The sequence below is a fragment of the Daphnia pulex genome, chromosome 7 (assembly GCF_021134715.1).
Source record: "Daphnia pulex isolate KAP4 chromosome 7, ASM2113471v1".
Taxonomy (NCBI): Eukaryota; Metazoa; Arthropoda; class Branchiopoda; order Diplostraca; family Daphniidae; genus Daphnia; species Daphnia pulex.
The window spans coordinates 9,138,517-9,156,121 of record NC_060023.1 but is presented as its reverse complement, the minus strand read 5'-3'; the positions used below and the strand labels follow the sequence as shown (position 1 = coordinate 9,156,121).

Genomic DNA, 17,605 nt, shown 5'->3' with positions numbered 1-17,605 from the left:
TTTCGGGTAATCGGTGTAGTAGCCCGGAGCAGCGAAGTTGTGGTGTAATAATCTGGAGACTTGGTGGTGTAGTACTTGGGGGCCTCGGTGTAGTAACATGCGGCGTTGCGGTTTCATACCCACCATACCCAGAAGACATCAGTACACCAGTAGTTGGACGAGACTATACATCCCCCAACATCAGCACGACGACATAGTTTACTACACAATTAATCAATTTAAACATTTGCATTCAATAAAAACTGGCATGTTAAAAAACATAAGAAAAAAGTAGATATGATACACAACTCCATGTAACATTATTTGGCCATAATTGAGAATCAGTAAAGCGACGAAGGCAGTTGCTGACATGTTGTGCAATTCAGTGACTGTTGCCGTGTCGGAGATACTCACTCGACTGATTTCTATAACCTTTTCTCTCCTTTTATACGACTATTTCTCACCCTGATCCACCTCTTAAGCCTTGCGGCTATTGTACCTTTTGATAATGATGCAAAACGTCCGGTTCTCACCTACCCTCTACACCACCGCATGCCAGTTTTACGAAATGTTTCTTCTGACCTCCAAGCGTGAACATCAAATTTTTTCGATTGTAACTGACAAATTAACAAATAAAAACAGGATTCACATTTCACAACTCCACGTAAAAAACAGAATATTTACCCATGATGGCAAACTGGTGGTACGACGAAGAATGCAGTTGGTAACGAATAGTGCACCGCAGTTGTTGCCATGTCGCAGATGACCTCAAAATAAAAAAAAATTGTAACATTCATATTCAATATACTGATTTCAACCGGCTTTTCTCTCCTTTTATGACTACACAATTAATTTAGATATTCAATAGTTGGCATATTAAAATTCCATGTAACAGAATATTTACCCAAGATATGTAGCGGTGTAGTACTGCGGTGCCTTGGTGGTGTACAACTCAGGCGCTCTGGTGGTGTAGTAAGTTGGAGCCTCAGTGTAGTAGCTGGGAGCTGAGTAATACTTGGGAGCCTCGGTGTAATAAGCTAGAGCAACGTACTTAGTAGTGTAGTACTCCGGTGCCTTGGTGATGCAGTATTTGGAGGCCACTCAATGATCACTCGACTGATTATTTCTTTCGCCTTTCTCTCCTTTTATACGTATGGTCTAGACAATAAAAAATTTGATAATCAATAGATGGCATATTTAAAACTCCATGTAACAGAATATTTACCATGATATGTAGTTAACAGTACTCCGATGCCTTGGTGGTGTAGTACTTGGGATCACGGTGTAGTATTCAAGCTCTTTGGTGTTGAAGCTCGGGGAAGAATAATGTTTTTGGACTTCGGTGTAGTAGCTAGGGGCAGCGTACGTTGTGGTGTAATACTCCTGGGCTTTGTTAGTGTAGTATTGAGGGGCCTCTGTGTAGTAACTGGTCGTTGCGTAAGTTGTTGTTGTGTAGTAAGGCGGTGGCGTTGTGGTTTGACATCTGCCATAACCAGGAGACATCGCCACACCAGTGGCCACCAACGATACGACACCCAACAGCAGTACAACGCCATAAATAACTAGACAATAAAAAAATTTAAACGTTAACATTCAATAACAACTGGCATATTAAAATTTAGTAAAAAGTGACATAAAACAGAATATTTACCCATGATTGCGAACTGGTTATACGATGAGGAATGCAGTTGGTGACAGATGTGCACTGCAGTTGCTGTCGTGACGGAGATCCTCACTCGACTGATTTCTACCACCTTTCCTCTCCTTTTATAGACATCTTTTACGCAGAGTAATACTTCGGGGCGTCGGTGTAGTAGCTCTGGACAGCTTAGGTTGTAGTAATTGGGCGCTTCGGTGTTGTAATAAGTTGGTGCCTCAGTGTAGTACTATAGTAGCTAAGAGGCGGAGTAGTTTTTGGGAGCCTCGGTGAAGTATGCAAGGGCAGCATACGTAGTCATGTAGTACCCCGGTGACTTAGTGGTGTGGGAGCCTCAGTCTATTGCCGCAGGCTCTTTTGTGATGTAACTCAGGGCAGAGTTATACTTCAGGGCTTTGGTGAACTATCCCGGGCATCATAAGATGTAACATCGGTACAGCAGCTGTTGACCCAGCCGTCAAGGATACAACACCCAATAGAAGCACGACGCCATAGTTAACTAGACAGTAAATACATTTAAATATTGATATTAAATAATAACTTACATATTATCAAACCGAAAAAAAAAAATAGAAATAGATACTATACTCTATGTAATACAACAAAATATTTACCATTGTTTGCGAACTGATAATACAACAAAGTATGGAGTTGGGGACAAATAGTGCTCTGCAGTTATTGCCGTGTCGGAGTTGTGCACTCGACTGATTTCTTTCACCTTTTCTCTCTCCTTTTATACGACTCTTTCTTACCCTCACCTCCTAAGCCTTGCGGCTATTGTACCTGCTTGATAATGAAGCAACACGTCCCGTTCTCACCCAACCTCTTACACCACTGCATGACACGTTTTACGTAAAAATCAACGTGACCTTCGAGCGCGAAGGAAGGACATGCAAACTGCTGGCCTTTCCTTCTGCAGGTTGACGTCGCTGATGGGGATGGGTCTGAAACAAACAAAATCAAAATGAATACCAAATGGTTATTTAACAAAACACGTCCCGTTCTCACCCAACCTCTACACCACAGCAAGAAACGTTTTACGTAATGATCTCTGTGACCTTCGAAAGTGAAGGACATGCAAACTGGCCTTTCCTTCTGCGGTTGACGTTGCTGGGGATGGGTCTACAAAACCAATTTTAAAAAAATGAATACCAAATTTGACTCCTTTCTTCGGTGAATGAATAAATCGTCCATTTCGAACCGTTTGAAGGACAGTCGGCTTTTTTGAAAAATATTCCTCTACAACCTATTATCTAAATTTCAAATAAATGATCAATCTATATTCATTTCATGATGTACACACAGTTGAGCCTTGTTAGAAACCTCTTTTCTCAGTCAATAAGTTCTCACAAGTTGCAAAAATGTAAACACTGGAACAATCCTTCCCATAACACAATCAGTCCCATAGGAAAAATGGAAGAACTAGACAGGAGTAGTGAGATATTTCAGCATTCAAATAAAAACTGAACATCAGGGATCATCCACCTAAAAGAAAAAAGGTTTCTTGAACACTGTGTCTAATATCTGAAATATTTGAACCTTCTTTTAAAACATACTGTGCAATCGTAGATGCTACGGGATGGAAAAGTTTAATAAAAACAACATCATAAATAGAAAACTGTTGAGTGATTGGATTGACCAGCAGGCATTAGCAACATCAGCAGGTCACAAGAAGACACAAGGGCTTTAATTCAAATACTCTAGTCAAGATTCCAAGAATTATTAGTAAAATATTGATGACGAGTTCTTCTTTTTAAAATAGAAAGCATAAGTTAATCCAAATTGATCAGAACCAATCAATTGTTGACATCTAAATAAATAAAGAGTAAACTATGCTTTACAGCTATTCAAAAATTTAGGTAAGTGAAAGGTGAAAGGATCACAATAACAACTTTGATGTTGGAGCTTGAACACGATCAGTATTCTGCAAGTAACTAATAGGTTGAAAGTTTTAGCAGAAAAAAAATTACCACACGTAGAATTGTTACAATCATGGTGAAAGAGTTCTCACTGAAGGAGTTCTCACACACTCCTATATGGTTACAAGAGATTTACAAGAGAAATAGGCAAATAGCAAAACAAGAACAAGAAAACGAATCACACTAACCAAATGAACGTTGAGAATCGTGACCATAATCACAAAAAAACAAGTAGGCTATAATCCTAGTTATAGGATTACTCTGTGAGTAACTATAATCACATTTATACCACAGACTACGAAGTTCACACCATCGGAAAGGCGACCAGGACCACCATTTTGAAAAACTTGAACGAAGGAGTTGTTGTGAATGTTGAGTTGGCACGGTTGCATGACCGAGTAGCTCAGTTGCCAACATAAACGTCAAACTCAAAAAGAGTCAAAAACTCAAACAGATTCAACTTTATCATTAGAGTGACTGTAGGGTCTTTATGTATTTTTTTATTTTAAAAGAACATCCGCCAGGAATGGAGAAAATAAAGAGAGTAGAGATGTAATGGATATGGCGTACCGGTAAAATGACATCGCTCAAATTCAAGTTCTTGATAAAAAAGCCTTGATGAACATGAAGAATAAAGTCCATAGAATACTTGGCTAAATTTTATGATGGCGTGATGACTGTACACATACACACACACACTGTATACAAATATCACGACTATGATTTACTGTATAGAGCTGTTCATTCACGGAATCCATCGCGGTTAAACTTTCAACAATACCGCCACTCAGATGACGCGTTTTTCGGACGACACTGCTGCGGGCATTCAGCAGCTGTGGAATTGTCATTGGCTGGCAAATCGCCCACCATTCCAACGAAACCACCACCTATTCTGAGTGTTGGAAATGGTCGGGCAGGAGGAAAGTATTGACAGCAGTAACTATCGTGAGCCACCTGTCAGATTGATATAAAACATTCCGTAATTAAAGTTATCTTTAATGATGGGTTGTTGCTTTTACAAACGTCATTACCACATTAGTTCTGGCTATAGGCCAAATGTGTCTTGAGAGCAAAGTCTGGTCGTAATCGTAGGTGTGCAAATGATTCTTCTTCAACATTCTCTTTGCCGCATTGGTGATTTTGAAACGTTCGTGATCAAGTTTGACTCCCCACAAACCTCCTAGAATTGAAACGCAGTGCTTGGGGTGATCTCTCATAACGTGAAAGATTCTATCGCCAGACAACCACTCACGAACGGCATCTTCCTCCCGGCGTATTATCGGACTGTCGGCATCTCTCGACATGAACGTGTCCACCAAGTCATCCAGCAAAGGCAACTGCATTAAAAATTTTGAATTTATTATACATTTTAATTATAGAAATTTGAAATAAAAGTCAATTGATTTTTATTACCCAGCGCCATGTCATGGAGAATATTTTCCCCAGTTTGTGATCCTGGATAATTTGCGTCGCATTGCACAAATCGATGTGGCTTCCGGCTTCCTGAAAAGTTTTTCGAAAAAGTCGCCAGGATTCATCGTGACTCGTTAAATTGTGATAGATCCTTATATTCCATCCTAAACAGAATCAATAGAAATTATTTAAAAAAATAAGTTTTCCACGTAATAAATTTTGAAAATGTTGGAAAATACCTGGGTAAACGCGGAGGATCGTTTCGGCTGTTTCCACCAGAGGTTTCAAGTACCTCCGATTTACATTCGGCTGAGTCAAATTGCCGTAAAGGGAATAAGCAATCACTTTTTGATGGGGGCCTCTCAAATCCGCATGTTCATTACAAGTCGAATTGATGTGTCTGGAATGATTAGCAATCAGTGTCTTTTTAATTAATAGCATTCGGCGATCGACATAGATTGCCTTTTTAAATTCGTCAATCACTGGAAAATAAATTAATACGAGAACAATTAGAATAACAAAATACAAAACTAAGCTGAAGCGGTATGAACGGATCGAACTCATCGGCAGACACCCCATTTCTACCGTCAACAGACGCACTGCATATTCAAACCAGATTGCAATAAGTGTAATTAGTCATACCTGTATGTTGATTCAGCAGGTACGCTTATTGTCACCCTATTTTAGATCGGGTAGTTACCGACAACAATTTCACACTTGAATCAACAAAAGGATCCACTGTAAATAAATGCAATCGACAACGGCAATACCGCAATAAGACGATATAACATACTAATGTGAAATGTTAATTTAGATTATATTTCCGCTTGGAGCATTTCTACCTGTTGTGAAATTCTTTGTCGCATCGTGTTAACGAGTCCGTGATAAAAATGCCGGGAGATGTTTGAGAATCAACTAACTCATAGAAGTAAAATCTGCCCACAATACTTATGTCCACTGTGCCCTCTCTTTGTTTATAAGGTGCTTTAGGTACGGAGCGAGTGTAACGGAACACGACAAAAGTTCTAAAGAAGATGGCTTAATGGGCGAAACATCCCCACTACACCCATTTAGTTTCAATCGATTGCGTTACGCCAAGTTGTATCAAGTGTGAAAACGGGATGGCGGAAAAAAGTTGCAATGGGGACCACTATTAGAACTAACACTGAGACTAATATTATTGAAATTTTCGTAAGAGCTCGTGCCCGCTGTGTTGGCTCATTTCCTAGCAACAAGTTAAGCGGCTCGGTTGTTTAGTCAAGACTGCTCAGGATGCTGTGCGGAAAACAAGCCACGAGATTGTGTTTAGGACTAATTAGCGTAGTTATAGTGTGTAAAATTTGCGCAATTTATTACACCAACTCCCTGTTGCAAATCTTCGAAGGTGAAAGTAATTCTTCGTCACCCACAGCTAATCGAATTGAAAGACGCTTCGCAGTTTTTGGCTGTTCCACTCCGGAACACAACTCTCACAGGGGATTCGATTACGTGTTTTACCTTCCTTTAACTGTTCTGGCGTGGCAGAGGATCGGTTTCGAAAGCATCGTCCTGATCATCGGCGAGAAAAGTGAGTGGCGGGTCCACCCAATTCTGTCCTACGTCCTCGATCACCTGGAGAGTCAATCGGATGCTACGGTGATCTTCATCCCGGCCAAAGTGGAAAATCGAATGATGCTCAGCCAGACGGCCAGGATCTTTGTGGCCAACATGAAGGCATTTCCTGGCATAGCAACCGATCACATCATTACAACCGATTCAGATTTGTGGCCTTTAAGGAAAGAACATTATTATTTACCTCCAGGGATCGATCGGCCATTGATTCTCGTGCACAGCCAATGTTGCGAGCCCTTCACTTTCAATGGAAAATCCTATCCAATGCTGCCAATGAGTCATATAAGAGCTAGCGCAACTACCTGGAAAGAAATAATCAATATCAACTCGTCTTCTGCAAATGACTCGGCAAGTATTCTGAATTATTTCCAGCAGTTCTTTGGTGAACGAGTCCAGAATCGCGTAATATTCGCCTCTGAGGATTGGTACCTGGATCAGAAATTGGTGAGCATCCGCGTAGCTCAATGGATCAGCCAAAATTCACAGGATTATGTGTACAAGGTGTCGGACGAAGGATTCAAGCGGATCGATCGTATCAATTGGAATGCTGACAAAATTCGGCCATCTTCGTTCGGCGATTATTTCGACACGCATCTACTCGTTGGTGGCTTCATGCCAGATAAGTGGGAATCAATCAAACCTCTTCTTAATCTCATGTACAACAAAAGTCCATTCAGAAGCGAGTGGTGCAACCGCTATGCATCAAGATTTTACAAGTTATTTATCAGTTGGAAATCCAATTCAAATTCATCAAAAGAGTAATAATAACATTTCGCAATAAGCTTTCATGTAAAATTACGCAAAGCTTAAGATTAAAAAATACACCTTTGTTTTGAGAAAAAAAAATTACTAAAATAGTTACGCTTAATATCAAATGCTGTAAACTGGGCTTAACTTTAAGTTGACAAAACACATTATCTTTACTTACAATAAAACATACTACCTACAAATAAACCTATAATATAAATGGAGATAACTTACTCAGTATTGCCCCAAATTATCCAAATAGTCCATCAACACAGACATGGGGAAAAAAGTGCGAAAATAAACAACCAACAAATCACAACATGCTCCATCGACGAATAATACTGACAATGAGGGTCCCAAATTCAACCAGTGTTGCCAATTTCAACAATGATCAAACAATTTTTTATTTCTAAGATAAATGCTAAAATGCACCACAAATATTTTTTTAATTATTTTCCTTAATTTACTGACAATCATTTCAGAAATTTAATTCAATTAAAAATGTTTTAAAATTCAATGCGTCGTCAACGCAGCTCCGGTTGAATCGGGGACCCCTCATTGTCAAATTTTCAGAAACCTTTTTTACGACTACTACTTTTAATTTCAGTTTTGAATCGTTCAACATTAATCAATATAATTAAGTTGAAAAAAAATAAAAATAAATGACTGAAATTTTACTCAGGTTTATCAAGCGGTATTATTAAAGAATAAGTGCAACGTGTACAATCATGGATCTCGTGAAAGCCGATAAATAAATGGAACAATAAAAAGCATTAATAATTAGTCTAGTTGCCTATTTGCAAGTGAGTGTTAGCCACTGGTTACGGAGACGGTGCTTGAACAAGCTTGTTGGGTATAACTCAAACAGAATCCGAAACTCTCTGTAGTTGTTGTTATTGCGTCAGCAGTTGCCATGCCATACTCACTGCCGTCAGTATGGAAGTAAATGTTAAATGGCTTCGTGTAACCTTGAAATAAAAAAACGTGGTGATTACCAAAATGTCTATTTTGTGTCTAAAACATCTTTGTGTCTAGTTTACGTGATACTTACTGTAAACTGGGGCACTGGCGGCGGCTGCCGTGACTGCGCTAAAAAAAACTCCGCATAGTTTGTTCACGCAGCCAAGTGTCGGTCCCGTAGGAGAAGCCACGCTTGCCTTCGTGTAAACGCTGTTCATCTGGTCAGTTGCGCAAGGAATCTGCAGCCAATCGTTACCACAATCCGTGTCCACTAGAGAAGTTGTGCCTGCAGCAAAAGCTGCCGCAGCGACATTTGTGTCTACTCCGGATATGGCGAATGCCGGTTCAGCATTGGTCACTGCCGTCGTGCAGGCAACGTAACAAATGCCACAGAATCCCTTCGTGATGGTAATTTATCAATTTCAACTATTAAACAAATTTAACACCGTAAAGTAAATACCTGGTTCGTTCGAATGCATATGTTGTAATCTTGATACGCCAAGTGTTGTACTAGTGGTGTAGTAGCGTACTGATAGTTAAATGACGTTATCGTTCCAGTCGGTTCGGTAAAATATTGCAAACAATTTTCAGGTGCTAGCACGTAGAATTAAAAAAAGAACATTTTTGAGTCAGATAATTTCTTTAGATTTAAAAATTCATCTATGAAGAAACTAGCGCCGAGATTATATTTACCAGTATACGACGTTCCACAAGGTATCTGAAACATAACAAATTTTATTCATTTTGTACGTCGTATTATAACGGAATAGTAATTTACCTGGCTGATTCGAATGTTCCACAAACGAGAAGTTGTCGTTCCAGTAAGAATCATGTTCAGGCTAAATGTTTGCGTTCCCGGAGTCATGTCCATGTAAACTTCAGAACGAAGAAAAACGGTTATCTAATTGTGGTTACGTGATGGTGAACTATTTGACTTACTGTGCTGATTGGCGTTGCTTCCGCATATGGCTGGAACTGTATTGGATTGGCCAGTCACTGTGAACACGTCAACCAAACACTGGCCAGCAGTTAACTTTGCAGCGGTATCTGGATTGGCCAAAGTAAATCCAATGAAATCCAATCTGTCAAAGTACAAACGTAAGTAAATTAATTAGAAACTTTCTTTTCTTTGTGCTCTTGATTTTACCTCAATTGGCAGATGTCAGAAGACGATTTGGTGACGTAGAGTGAACATTGTCCGGCGGTAGTGTACGTATTAGTGTAGCCGGGATTTTGCCAGTAGGTGGAATTCAACGACGTTGTTTGTCCGCAAGTTTGAATCGTAACTACAGAATGAATTGAAAGAATAATTTAAGTTCGCTGTAAAATGAGGGTAACTATTAAAAAAAATTTATTATCCTTTACCCACACAACAAACTCCGAATCCTGATGCGCAGCTTCCGGTAGCAGTACCGCCATTTTTGGAGCACTCGGAGGAAGTGAAACACGTTCCGTTGAGGCCGGTCGATGTGGTGCACGGAGTGTTCGAGAATCGCACGATCGAGAAGAGAGATATGACTAAAATATTCAATCATAACTCATTTATAATGAAAAGAAATTTTAAAAAATTCTGCTTACATTTGGAGGATCTATCTCCGTCCGCTTGGCTGTTGTTGCCTAATCCGCCGCTTCCAGTAGACAGATATGCCGTTTGATCTTCTCTGTTTTGTCCGAATGCTAATTGAAAGCATCCGAATACCACCAAGAACAAAATGACAATTACGGATCGATCTTTGGACATTTTCCTATCAACAGTTGAAATAATGTGTAAGGCTTATTTTAAAAAATAAATAAATTATACAATATTTTATGCTTTCTTTCTTTTAGATTGAATTCACCTTTGTATTGAAGCAATGCAGACGTTGATAGAGGATGGCTGGTGGCGAACAAGTGAACTTGGCACCGGGAAGTTCATTTCCGTTTTATAGACTCGTTCTTTTTTCCGGGGTACAAATTAATCTCGGCGTCCAAGGATGATGCACTGCTAAAGTAATTATCAAAATGAATTACAGGAATAATCATAACTACGGAAAAAACAAAAAAGTCACAAATAAGAACACCGCAGCTGATCAACGACATCCGCTGGTTGTCATTCCCGTTGCTACACCAGGAAAGAATTGAGTGACACCATAAGAGTTTGTCTCACGGAAATGAGGCAATGAGAAGGAATCATTCTTCATTAAAACTCAAACTCAAGAACCCCCGAAACTTCCTTATGAAAAGTTCATGAACAACAACTCTTGTATGAAGTACATATACGGACGTTGATTTGATCAATTGTCATTTGAATTAATTTTCAGGTGGTATGCGAGTCTCATAGCAACACACAAATCGTTTGAAAAATGTTTACGTTCTCTCCGATAAGGGCCTGAAATGAAGATAAGGCTATCGCAAGGAACCAATTGACCCTCTTAGCCCAACGTGTTTCAACAACGCATTGTCAGCGTCATTCGTCATCTTCACATCCAGTAAAGAGCCCGTGTATTTCGTATGAGAGTGCATTCTGTTGGATATTACAAACTGAGTAGTATATACACCAATATGACAGCGTTGTTCTCCTCCCCTCCTTTCCTCGCTCCTAACATACCCACATCTGTCTGCGACTATTGTGGGTGGATATCCTGTGTGAGGCTCTCTGTGAAGTTGTCGGTGAAGCTGTTTGAATACGCCTACCGTTAAGTACAATCTTTATCTAGTATACCATAATAGACAGGTTTTCACAACTTCCAACACATTCGACTTCTACTCGCTCCTAGTGACATTATGCCGATAATCGACAACGAACTGGTTGGCGAGGGCGTCATTGACAGCGACGGGCAGTTTCATCCATCCCGCTACGTTCCTTCAATAACCGGCGAAAACATTGTCCAGAAAATTCAAGAAAATGTAGCCCTTCACGGTAACCTCACTTGGATGGCAAGTTTGTATTAAAATATGTTTAAAAAAGAAAAAGAACTTTCTACGGAACGCTGTAATGTTATCGTAATTTATCAGACGGATTTAAGCACGGGGAAATCGATGACTTACTCTCAACTAGCGGTTGCAATTGACCGATTGCACATCTCGCTTCGGAGAAGAGGATTGCGACCTAGGGACACCGTAGCGCTTGTCGGAACCAATCGCATCGAAATACCGATTATTTTCTTTGCCGTGTGGAAAGCGTGCGGAAGTTGTTCCGGATTGGACATTGGTTTATTTCCTGGTACATTAATGCATCTGCAAAATTTAATTGTTTTTCTTGAATCGTGCTGCTTCATTCGGATATTTCTGTTCAGAGCAAATTCGAAATCGGCTGATTGAAACAAAGTGCCGGTTCATCATGACGGATGAACCGAGGGCCGACAAGGTTTTGCAAGCCGTCCAGGGCTTGAATATTCAGGTGTTTGTCTTTGGCCAGGCAGAAGGTTGCATCCCGATTACGCAACTATTCGAACCCCAGCAAGAAAAATTTGAACACGGTTTGCTTAATAATCAATTCCATAATTTAAAAACCAAAAAGAATTTTTTTGTCATTTCTTCTTGGATAAAAATTGTAGATGAATTCGAGTTCGACGTGCTTGCTCCGGCATGGTTCACTTATTCCAGCGGTACCACCGGCATCCCCAAAGGCATCGTGCACACGCACTACTCGCTGAGCCCCTATTTGCGACCGACCGATGACAAGTGAGTCGTAAACTATTTCATAAAACTGCCTTTTTAAAAACAAGCCCATTTAAGAGAATTTATTTGGCTGTGGAGAACAGGAATGAGCGGATGGAATTGGTGGGGCAAAAGTTGATGTTCACCGGTTCAATGGTTCACGGTTCGGGTTTGTTTAATTTCACGAGGGGTACGGTTGAACATAAAGTCATGTTCACCTTCTCCGATCCGAAATTGGAAGCAATTCTTCACGGGATTAATTTGATTAAGGTAGTAAGAATATTAATTGAAGAGGTCAGTCAACTAGCTAATAAATAATTGCTTTCTACATATCATTTCGCAATTAGCCTACTGTAATTAGTATTTTCCCATATGAACTGGCTGGGATGTGTATCCACCCCGAACTTGAAAAATACGACCTCAGCAGCGTTGAAACCCTTATTTACTGCGGCTGCTCAATCTTGTCAACCTTTGAACGTCGTATTTTTGAAATTATGTCAAATCTCCACAATCTTATCAGCGTAACTACTTTTTTCGCTATTCTTTTCAGAAGAGTCTGAACTCTTGATCATCATGTCCTTTGCTTATTTTTTCCCCCCAGATGTATGGCATGTCAGAAACTATGTTACTTACTCTGGATAAGCCAAAACCCAAATCAGCTGTCAAGATGGACAGAGAAGAGATCATTAAAAGTAGAATACCGTGCTGTGACCTCTTAGTTTAAATCTTGTTAAAATATGTTTGATTTTGCAGATCACAAAATCGGTTCCTCTGGTCAGGTTTTACCGTTCGCCAAACTAAAGGTACTATTAAATAAGAACTGAATACATTGTTCTAATATTGCGATTGATATGAAAAATAGATTATTGATTCAAATACCGGTGAAAAACTGGGACCAGGCGGAGTCGGCGAAGTAGTTGCCAATACGCCGTTCCTCATGAGAGGATATCTCAATCAACCGACGGTAAGAACAATTCTTCAATGCTGAATAATAGCAATCAAAAAATTATTCTGTAATTTAGGAAGTAACTGATGGATGGTTCAGCACCGGAGATCAAGGCTATTACGACACTGACGGTGACCTCTTTGTTATCGGACGCTACAAGGAAATGATCAAATACAAAGCGAAAAAGGTCAGTCTCGCGTCTTCTAAAATCACTTCAAGTGCAAGCAGCAATCAATATAACCTGGCTGGAAAAATAAAATGTGTAGGTGGCTCCGAGCAAGATTGAAACACAAATGATGACTCATCCAGCCGTGAAAGATGTGGCCGTGATCGGATTGCCTCACGACATCGACGGGGAACATCCGCTGGCTTATGTAGTCATCAAAACTAACCAAGAGGGTCGACCGCTTGCCAACCCTCAGGAATTAATCGACTTTACAAACGGTCTGAGAATGGAATCATTTTTATACGACTAAGCATTAAACATGCTTATAATGGCAATTTCAGAAAGAGTTACCGATAGCGAAAAATTGAGGGGAGGTGTCCGCTTCATCGAGAGCATTCCGCGCAACAAGTTGGGCAAAATCCTGAGACACCACCTCGTCGCAAAGCTCCAAAGTGAATTGAATGGCGCGATTTAATTTCCCTAGAAGAAAATGGATATCATAAATAAAACTGTTCACAGTCAGTCTCAATTCTTCATTAAAACCAAATCACGCACAACTTCTTTAACAAAAATCGGTAAAGAACAATGCATTGGCGCTTGAATTCATATCCACGTATCGAGTCTCATGCCAACATTCGACCGTTTGTGAGCATTGTTGACCTTTCAACAGATAAGTCAGAAATGAAAAATTCAGAATTGCAGATAAGAAAACCGTAACGGACCAACTGGCCCACATCACAGCATATTCCCCACATATTCCCACATCTCATTTTCAAAACGAATAGTCATCGTCATTCGGTGATTTATCTACACACACATAAAAGAGCCCGCGCATTTAGACCGAGAGCGTATTCGACTTCACACCCCGAGAGACCTCATCATGCCGATAATCGACAACGAACTAGTTGGTGAAGGCGTCGTTAACACCGACGGACTATTCCATCCGTCCCGTTACGTTCCTTCCGTAACCGGCGAGAACATTGTGCAGAAAATTCGAGAAAATGTAGCCCTTCACGGCGACATCACTTGGATGGCAAGTTTAAGTTTTATTTAAAAATATTATTTAAAAGAGACGATTGCGTTGCGTTACTTTGTCATTTCTGGAAATTGATTAGACGGATTTAACGACGGGAGAATCGATGACTTATTCTCAACTGGCGGATGCAATTGATCGAGTCTACAATTCGCTTCGCCGAAGGGGATTACAGCCTAAGGACGTCGTAGGACTTATAGGAGCCAATCACATCGAAATACCGATTGTTTACTTTGCCGTGTGGAAAGCGTGCGGAAGTTGTTCCGCAATGGACGTTGGTTTACTTGCCGGTATGACAACACTCAAATTAACAGAATCAATTCATCACTAAACTATTTTTGGTAAAGAACAAATTCGGAGTAGAATGATTGAAACAAAGTGCCCGTTCATCATGACGGATGAACCGAGGGCCGACAAGGTTTTGCAAGCCGTCCAGGGCTTGAATATTCAGGTGTTTGTCTTTGGCCAGGCAGAAGGTTGCATCCCGATTACGCAACTATTCGAACCCCAGCAAGAAAAATTTGAACACGGTTTGCTTAACAATAATCAATTCCATAATTTAAAAACCAAAAAGAATTTTTTTGTCATTTGTTTTTGGATAAAAACTGTAGATGAATTCGAGTTCGACGTGCTTGCTCCGGCATGGTTCACTTATTCCAGCGGTACCACAGGCATCCCTAAAGGCATCGTGCACACGCACTACTCGCTGAGCCCCTATTTGCGACCGCCCGATGACAAGTGAGTCGTAAACTATTTCATAAAACTGCCTTTTTAACAAAGGCAATTATTAAAAAGGCGAATTCCTTTTGTGTGCCGAGAGCAGGAATAAGAAGATGGAATTGGCGGGGCAAACGTTTATGTTCACCGGTTCAATGATGCACGGCTCTGGTTTGTTTTACTCCATGAGAGCCACGGCCGAACACGCCACTGCCTTCACCTTCACTGTACCGACATTGGAAGGCCTTCTTCAAGGAATTGATACGATTAAAGTAAGAATATGAACAAAGAGGTCAATCTATCTGTCACAATCTATACATGTCAATTTCTCTTATCAAAATAATTCAATAGCCTACACGGATCAATATTTTCCCACATGAAATGGCTGGCATTTGTCTTCACAAGGAAACGAATAGATATGATCTCAGCAGCGTTGATACCATCGTCTATTGCGGGAGCTCAGCCTTGTCGACATTTGAACGTCAAATATTTGAAATTATGCCGAATCTCCAGAAACTTATCAGCGTAACAATTCGTCTTGCTATTAATTTTATAAATCTCTGTAATTCTATTCAAATTGCTCATTACTTTTTGCAGATGTACGGCATGTCGGAGACTATGTTACTAACTCTGGATAGGGCACCGATATCAGCTGTCAAGCTCGACAGAGAAGAAATCATTAAAAGTAATACCGCGACCTTTTAGTTAGTTTAACGGAAACCCTTAACTAATGTTACAAATTTCACTTTGCAGGTCACAAAATCGGTTCCTCGGGTCAGATTTTCCCCTTCGCCAAAATTAGGGTACTATAGTGAGCAATAAATGTTTCTGCTCGTCCTAAATTCTAACAGTGAAATCGATATGAAATCAAATAGATTATTGATTCAAATACCGGTGAAAAATTAGGACCAGGCAGAATCGGCGAAGTAGTTGCCAATACGCCATTTCTCATGAAAGGATATCTCAATCAGCCAACGGTAAGAAACTGCGAATAACCGCCATCGAAAAGTTGTCAATGAAATGAATTTTCTCTAGGAAGTCATTGATGGATGGTTCAACACCGGAGATCAAGGCTATTACGACACCGACGGTGACCTCTTTGTTATCGGACGCTACAAGGAAATGATCAAATATCAAGCGAGAAAGGTCAGCCCCCCCCCCCCTTGTCTTTCTATAAAATCATTTAAAGTGCAAGCAATATAAAACTGTCTGGAACAAATTCAATGTTGCAGGTAGCTCCGAGCAACATTGAAACGCAATTGATGACTCATCCAGCCGTAAAAGACGTGGCCGTGGTTGGATTGCCTCACGATATCGACGGGGAACATCCGCTGGCTTATGTAGTCATCAAAACTAATCAAGAGGGTCGACCGCTTGCCAACCCACAGGAATTAATCGACTTTACAAACGGTCTGAAAACGGAATTATTTCATACGACTAGAACATTTTTTTTTAACGAATGAATTGAATTACATCAGACAAAGTTGTCGATGACGAACGATTGAGGGGAGGTGTCCGCTTCATCGAGAGCATTCCGCGCAACAAGTTGGGCAAAATCCTGAGACACCACCTCGTCGCAAAGCTGCAAAGTGAATTGAACGGCGCGATTTAAATTTCCCTAGAAGAAAATGGATACCATAAATAAAACTGTTCACAGTCAGCCATTAAACAACAGTATTCCCTGATTTGCAAATGCCGTGGTAAACATTTTATTATAGCAATCAGGAAGAGTTTGGAAAGAAAAAGCCCCGAAATTGTGGTAGCAGCCAAATGTATACGATCGACCGTGCGCCAGCAACATTTTCTAAATGATTGATCAACCACACGCGGCTGGAAATAAAACAATAGCATAAAATATCTAAAACAATTACGCATGGATGATTCTCGGCACTTTTTCTTTTATTCCTTTTCACGAACTTTTTATCAGACGATAAAAAAAATGTATAGATTTTACGCCGCCATACAACAGCCCATCTGTGGCGTGGAATATAAGTAAAATGTCGGTGTAACGAGTTTGCTCGAGTTCAACGACCGGAAGAGTTTTTCTTTCGGATCGTGTCTGGCCGGTTCTCGACAACATCGACATCAGCCAAAGTTATTTAGTTTGTCCAACATTTTCACAAAAAAAAAAAAAACAAATAAAATAAACAAACAACAACTGTGAACTTGGTTTTTCTTAGCCTTGAGACGCTCTTCGACACGGTTCTCACAGACATTCGTCTGGTTACTTACAAAGGCAACGTTTCAAATCAATGAGGCGAGCGTTTTTCAAATGTATAATCATTTCCTCTTCTTCTAGCTTTGAATTTTCTTGACTCGTCGCCCTCCTTCCGGATGGCCATCACCACGCAGTGAATTCATTTCGTGTCTTCTCGCTCAGGTGGCTCTCAGACATAAAACGCGCTTGACTGCACACTCGCATGACTATTATTCAACACCCCTCTTATATATATATCTACCGAAAATCATGTGTTGGCAAGAGACGCAACTAAATGGAACTTTCGTGTGAACAGCCGTCCCAAAAAGTCGAAAAGTTTAGAAAATCATAAATAAATAAATGAGAATTATAAAAAAGAAAACAAAAAACTTGAGTCCCGTCAAGTTATGCTAAGTGATCACTAAATTAGCAAAAAAAGCTTACACGGTGAAAAACCAGCGAGCTTAGGGAGCGCATTAAAAAAGCTTGGCCTTAAGCCATTATAAACACGAAAGAGTTTTTAGCTTCTTTTTTGTTTTCGTTTTTAGCCCACCGTGAAGTCGAATGCAGTAGGCTAGTCGCTAGTCATTTCGAATTCCGTGTGGTCCGCGGTGCCCAATA

General features: G+C 40.2%; 5 protein-coding genes across 14 annotated transcripts; 2 read left to right on the top strand and 3 right to left on the bottom strand.

Annotated features, from left to right (window-relative positions):
- Nucleotides 1-752: 752 nt before the first annotated feature.
- Nucleotides 753-2,446, bottom strand: LOC124198014. Its single transcript, XM_046593633.1, has 4 exons — nt 2,251-2,446; nt 1,631-2,135; nt 1,205-1,541; nt 753-1,137 (listed from the first exon to the last, which is right to left on the bottom strand). Coding segments are annotated over exons 2-4 (342 nt in total). The 5' UTR covers nt 1,635-2,135; nt 2,251-2,446; the 3' UTR covers nt 753-1,136.
- Nucleotides 2,447-4,201: 1,755 nt separating this feature from the next.
- LOC124198012 lies at nt 4,202-7,663 on the bottom strand. Of its 8 annotated transcripts, none has more exons than XM_046593626.1 (6): nt 7,009-7,527; nt 6,764-6,881; nt 5,208-5,368; nt 4,969-5,132; nt 4,587-4,892; nt 4,202-4,509 (listed from the first exon to the last, which is right to left on the bottom strand). In XM_046593626.1, exons 2-6 carry the CDS (start codon nt 6,859-6,861, stop codon nt 4,327-4,329), a joined length of 912 nt encoding a protein of 303 aa, XP_046449582.1. In that variant the 5' UTR covers nt 6,862-6,881; nt 7,009-7,527; the 3' UTR covers nt 4,202-4,326. The 8 variants fall into 8 exon arrangements, with proteins under 8 accessions (XP_046449582.1, XP_046449587.1, XP_046449584.1 ...); XM_046593631.1 differs by adding an exon at nt 6,466-6,688 and having other exon boundaries at nt 5,208-5,450; nt 6,764-7,524; XM_046593628.1 differs by adding an exon at nt 6,466-6,688 and having other exon boundaries at nt 6,764-7,524.
- Nucleotides 7,664-8,004: 341 nt separating this feature from the next.
- On the bottom strand, nt 8,005-10,210 carry LOC124198011. Its single transcript, XM_046593622.1, has 10 exons — nt 10,125-10,210; nt 9,865-10,031; nt 9,652-9,804; nt 9,434-9,572; nt 9,226-9,368; nt 9,065-9,162; nt 8,980-9,004; nt 8,747-8,880; nt 8,378-8,684; nt 8,005-8,294 (listed from the first exon to the last, which is right to left on the bottom strand). The coding sequence occupies exons 1-10, from the start codon at nt 10,199-10,201 to the stop codon at nt 8,137-8,139; spliced, it is 1,401 nt and encodes a 466-aa protein (XP_046449578.1). The 5' UTR covers nt 10,202-10,210; the 3' UTR covers nt 8,005-8,136.
- Nucleotides 10,114-13,559, top strand: LOC124198009 (4-coumarate--CoA ligase-like 7). 3 transcript variants are annotated; one of them, XM_046593618.1, is made up of 14 exons: nt 10,114-10,233; nt 10,299-10,786; nt 11,020-11,202; nt 11,281-11,488; nt 11,562-11,744; nt 11,823-11,949; nt 12,030-12,195; nt 12,273-12,446; nt 12,527-12,617; nt 12,679-12,728; nt 12,788-12,889; nt 12,948-13,058; nt 13,138-13,315; nt 13,379-13,559. In XM_046593618.1, the coding sequence occupies exons 3-14, from the start codon at nt 11,050-11,052 to the stop codon at nt 13,510-13,512; spliced, it is 1,677 nt and encodes a 558-aa protein (XP_046449574.1). In that variant the 5' UTR covers nt 10,114-10,233; nt 10,299-10,786; nt 11,020-11,049; the 3' UTR covers nt 13,513-13,559. The 3 variants fall into 3 exon arrangements, with proteins under 3 accessions (XP_046449574.1, XP_046449576.1, XP_046449575.1); XM_046593620.1 differs by having other exon boundaries at nt 10,299-10,965; nt 11,043-11,202; XM_046593619.1 differs by lacking the exons at nt 10,114-10,233; nt 10,299-10,786 and having other exon boundaries at nt 10,972-11,202.
- Nucleotides 13,560-13,673: 114 nt separating this feature from the next.
- LOC124198010 (4-coumarate--CoA ligase-like 7) lies at nt 13,674-16,663 on the top strand. The gene is made up of 12 exons (XM_046593621.1): nt 13,674-14,070; nt 14,153-14,360; nt 14,418-14,600; nt 14,682-14,808; nt 14,894-15,059; nt 15,139-15,312; nt 15,385-15,472; nt 15,541-15,590; nt 15,663-15,764; nt 15,823-15,933; nt 16,020-16,197; nt 16,266-16,663. Exons 1-12 carry the CDS (start codon nt 13,918-13,920, stop codon nt 16,397-16,399), a joined length of 1,674 nt encoding a protein of 557 aa, XP_046449577.1. The 5' UTR covers nt 13,674-13,917; the 3' UTR covers nt 16,400-16,663.
- Nucleotides 16,664-17,605: the final 942 nt, after the last annotated feature.

Excerpts from the sequence above, each read along its gene's own strand:
- LOC124198012 (XM_046593623.1), bottom strand. The coding sequence starts at position 5,547 with ATGGGGTGTCTGCCGATGAGTTCGATCCGTTCATACCGCTTCAGCTTA. Across the intron at positions 5,133-5,207 it reads GATCCTCCGCGTTTACCCAG|GATGGAATATAAGGATCTAT; the intron begins GTATTTTCCAAC and ends GATTCTGTTTAG. Across the intron at positions 4,510-4,586 it reads CTATAGCCAGAACTAATGTG|GTGGCTCACGATAGTTACTG; the intron begins GTAATGACGTTT and ends TCAATCTGACAG.
- LOC124198011 (XM_046593622.1), bottom strand. The coding sequence starts at position 10,201 with ATGAACTTCCCGGTGCCAAGTTCACTTGTTCGCCACCAGCCATCCTCT. Across the intron at positions 9,005-9,064 it reads GGAACATTCGAATCAGCCAG|ATACCTTGTGGAACGTCGTA; the intron begins GTAAATTACTAT and ends GTTATGTTTCAG. Across the intron at positions 8,685-8,746 it reads TATGCATTCGAACGAACCAG|GGATTCTGTGGCATTTGTTA; the intron begins GTATTTACTTTA and ends ACCATCACGAAG.
- LOC124198009 (XM_046593618.1), top strand. The coding sequence starts at position 11,050 with ATGCCGATAATCGACAACGAACTGGTTGGCGAGGGCGTCATTGACAGC. Across the intron at positions 11,950-12,029 it reads TTGCGACCGACCGATGACAA|GAATGAGCGGATGGAATTGG; the intron begins GTGAGTCGTAAA and ends TGTGGAGAACAG. Across the intron at positions 13,316-13,378 it reads ATTAATCGACTTTACAAACG|AAAGAGTTACCGATAGCGAA; the intron begins GTCTGAGAATGG and ends TGGCAATTTCAG.
- LOC124198010 (XM_046593621.1), top strand. The coding sequence starts at position 13,918 with ATGCCGATAATCGACAACGAACTAGTTGGTGAAGGCGTCGTTAACACC. Across the intron at positions 14,809-14,893 it reads TTGCGACCGCCCGATGACAA|GAATAAGAAGATGGAATTGG; the intron begins GTGAGTCGTAAA and ends TGCCGAGAGCAG. Across the intron at positions 15,473-15,540 it reads CAGAGAAGAAATCATTAAAA|GTCACAAAATCGGTTCCTCG; the intron begins GTAATACCGCGA and ends TTCACTTTGCAG.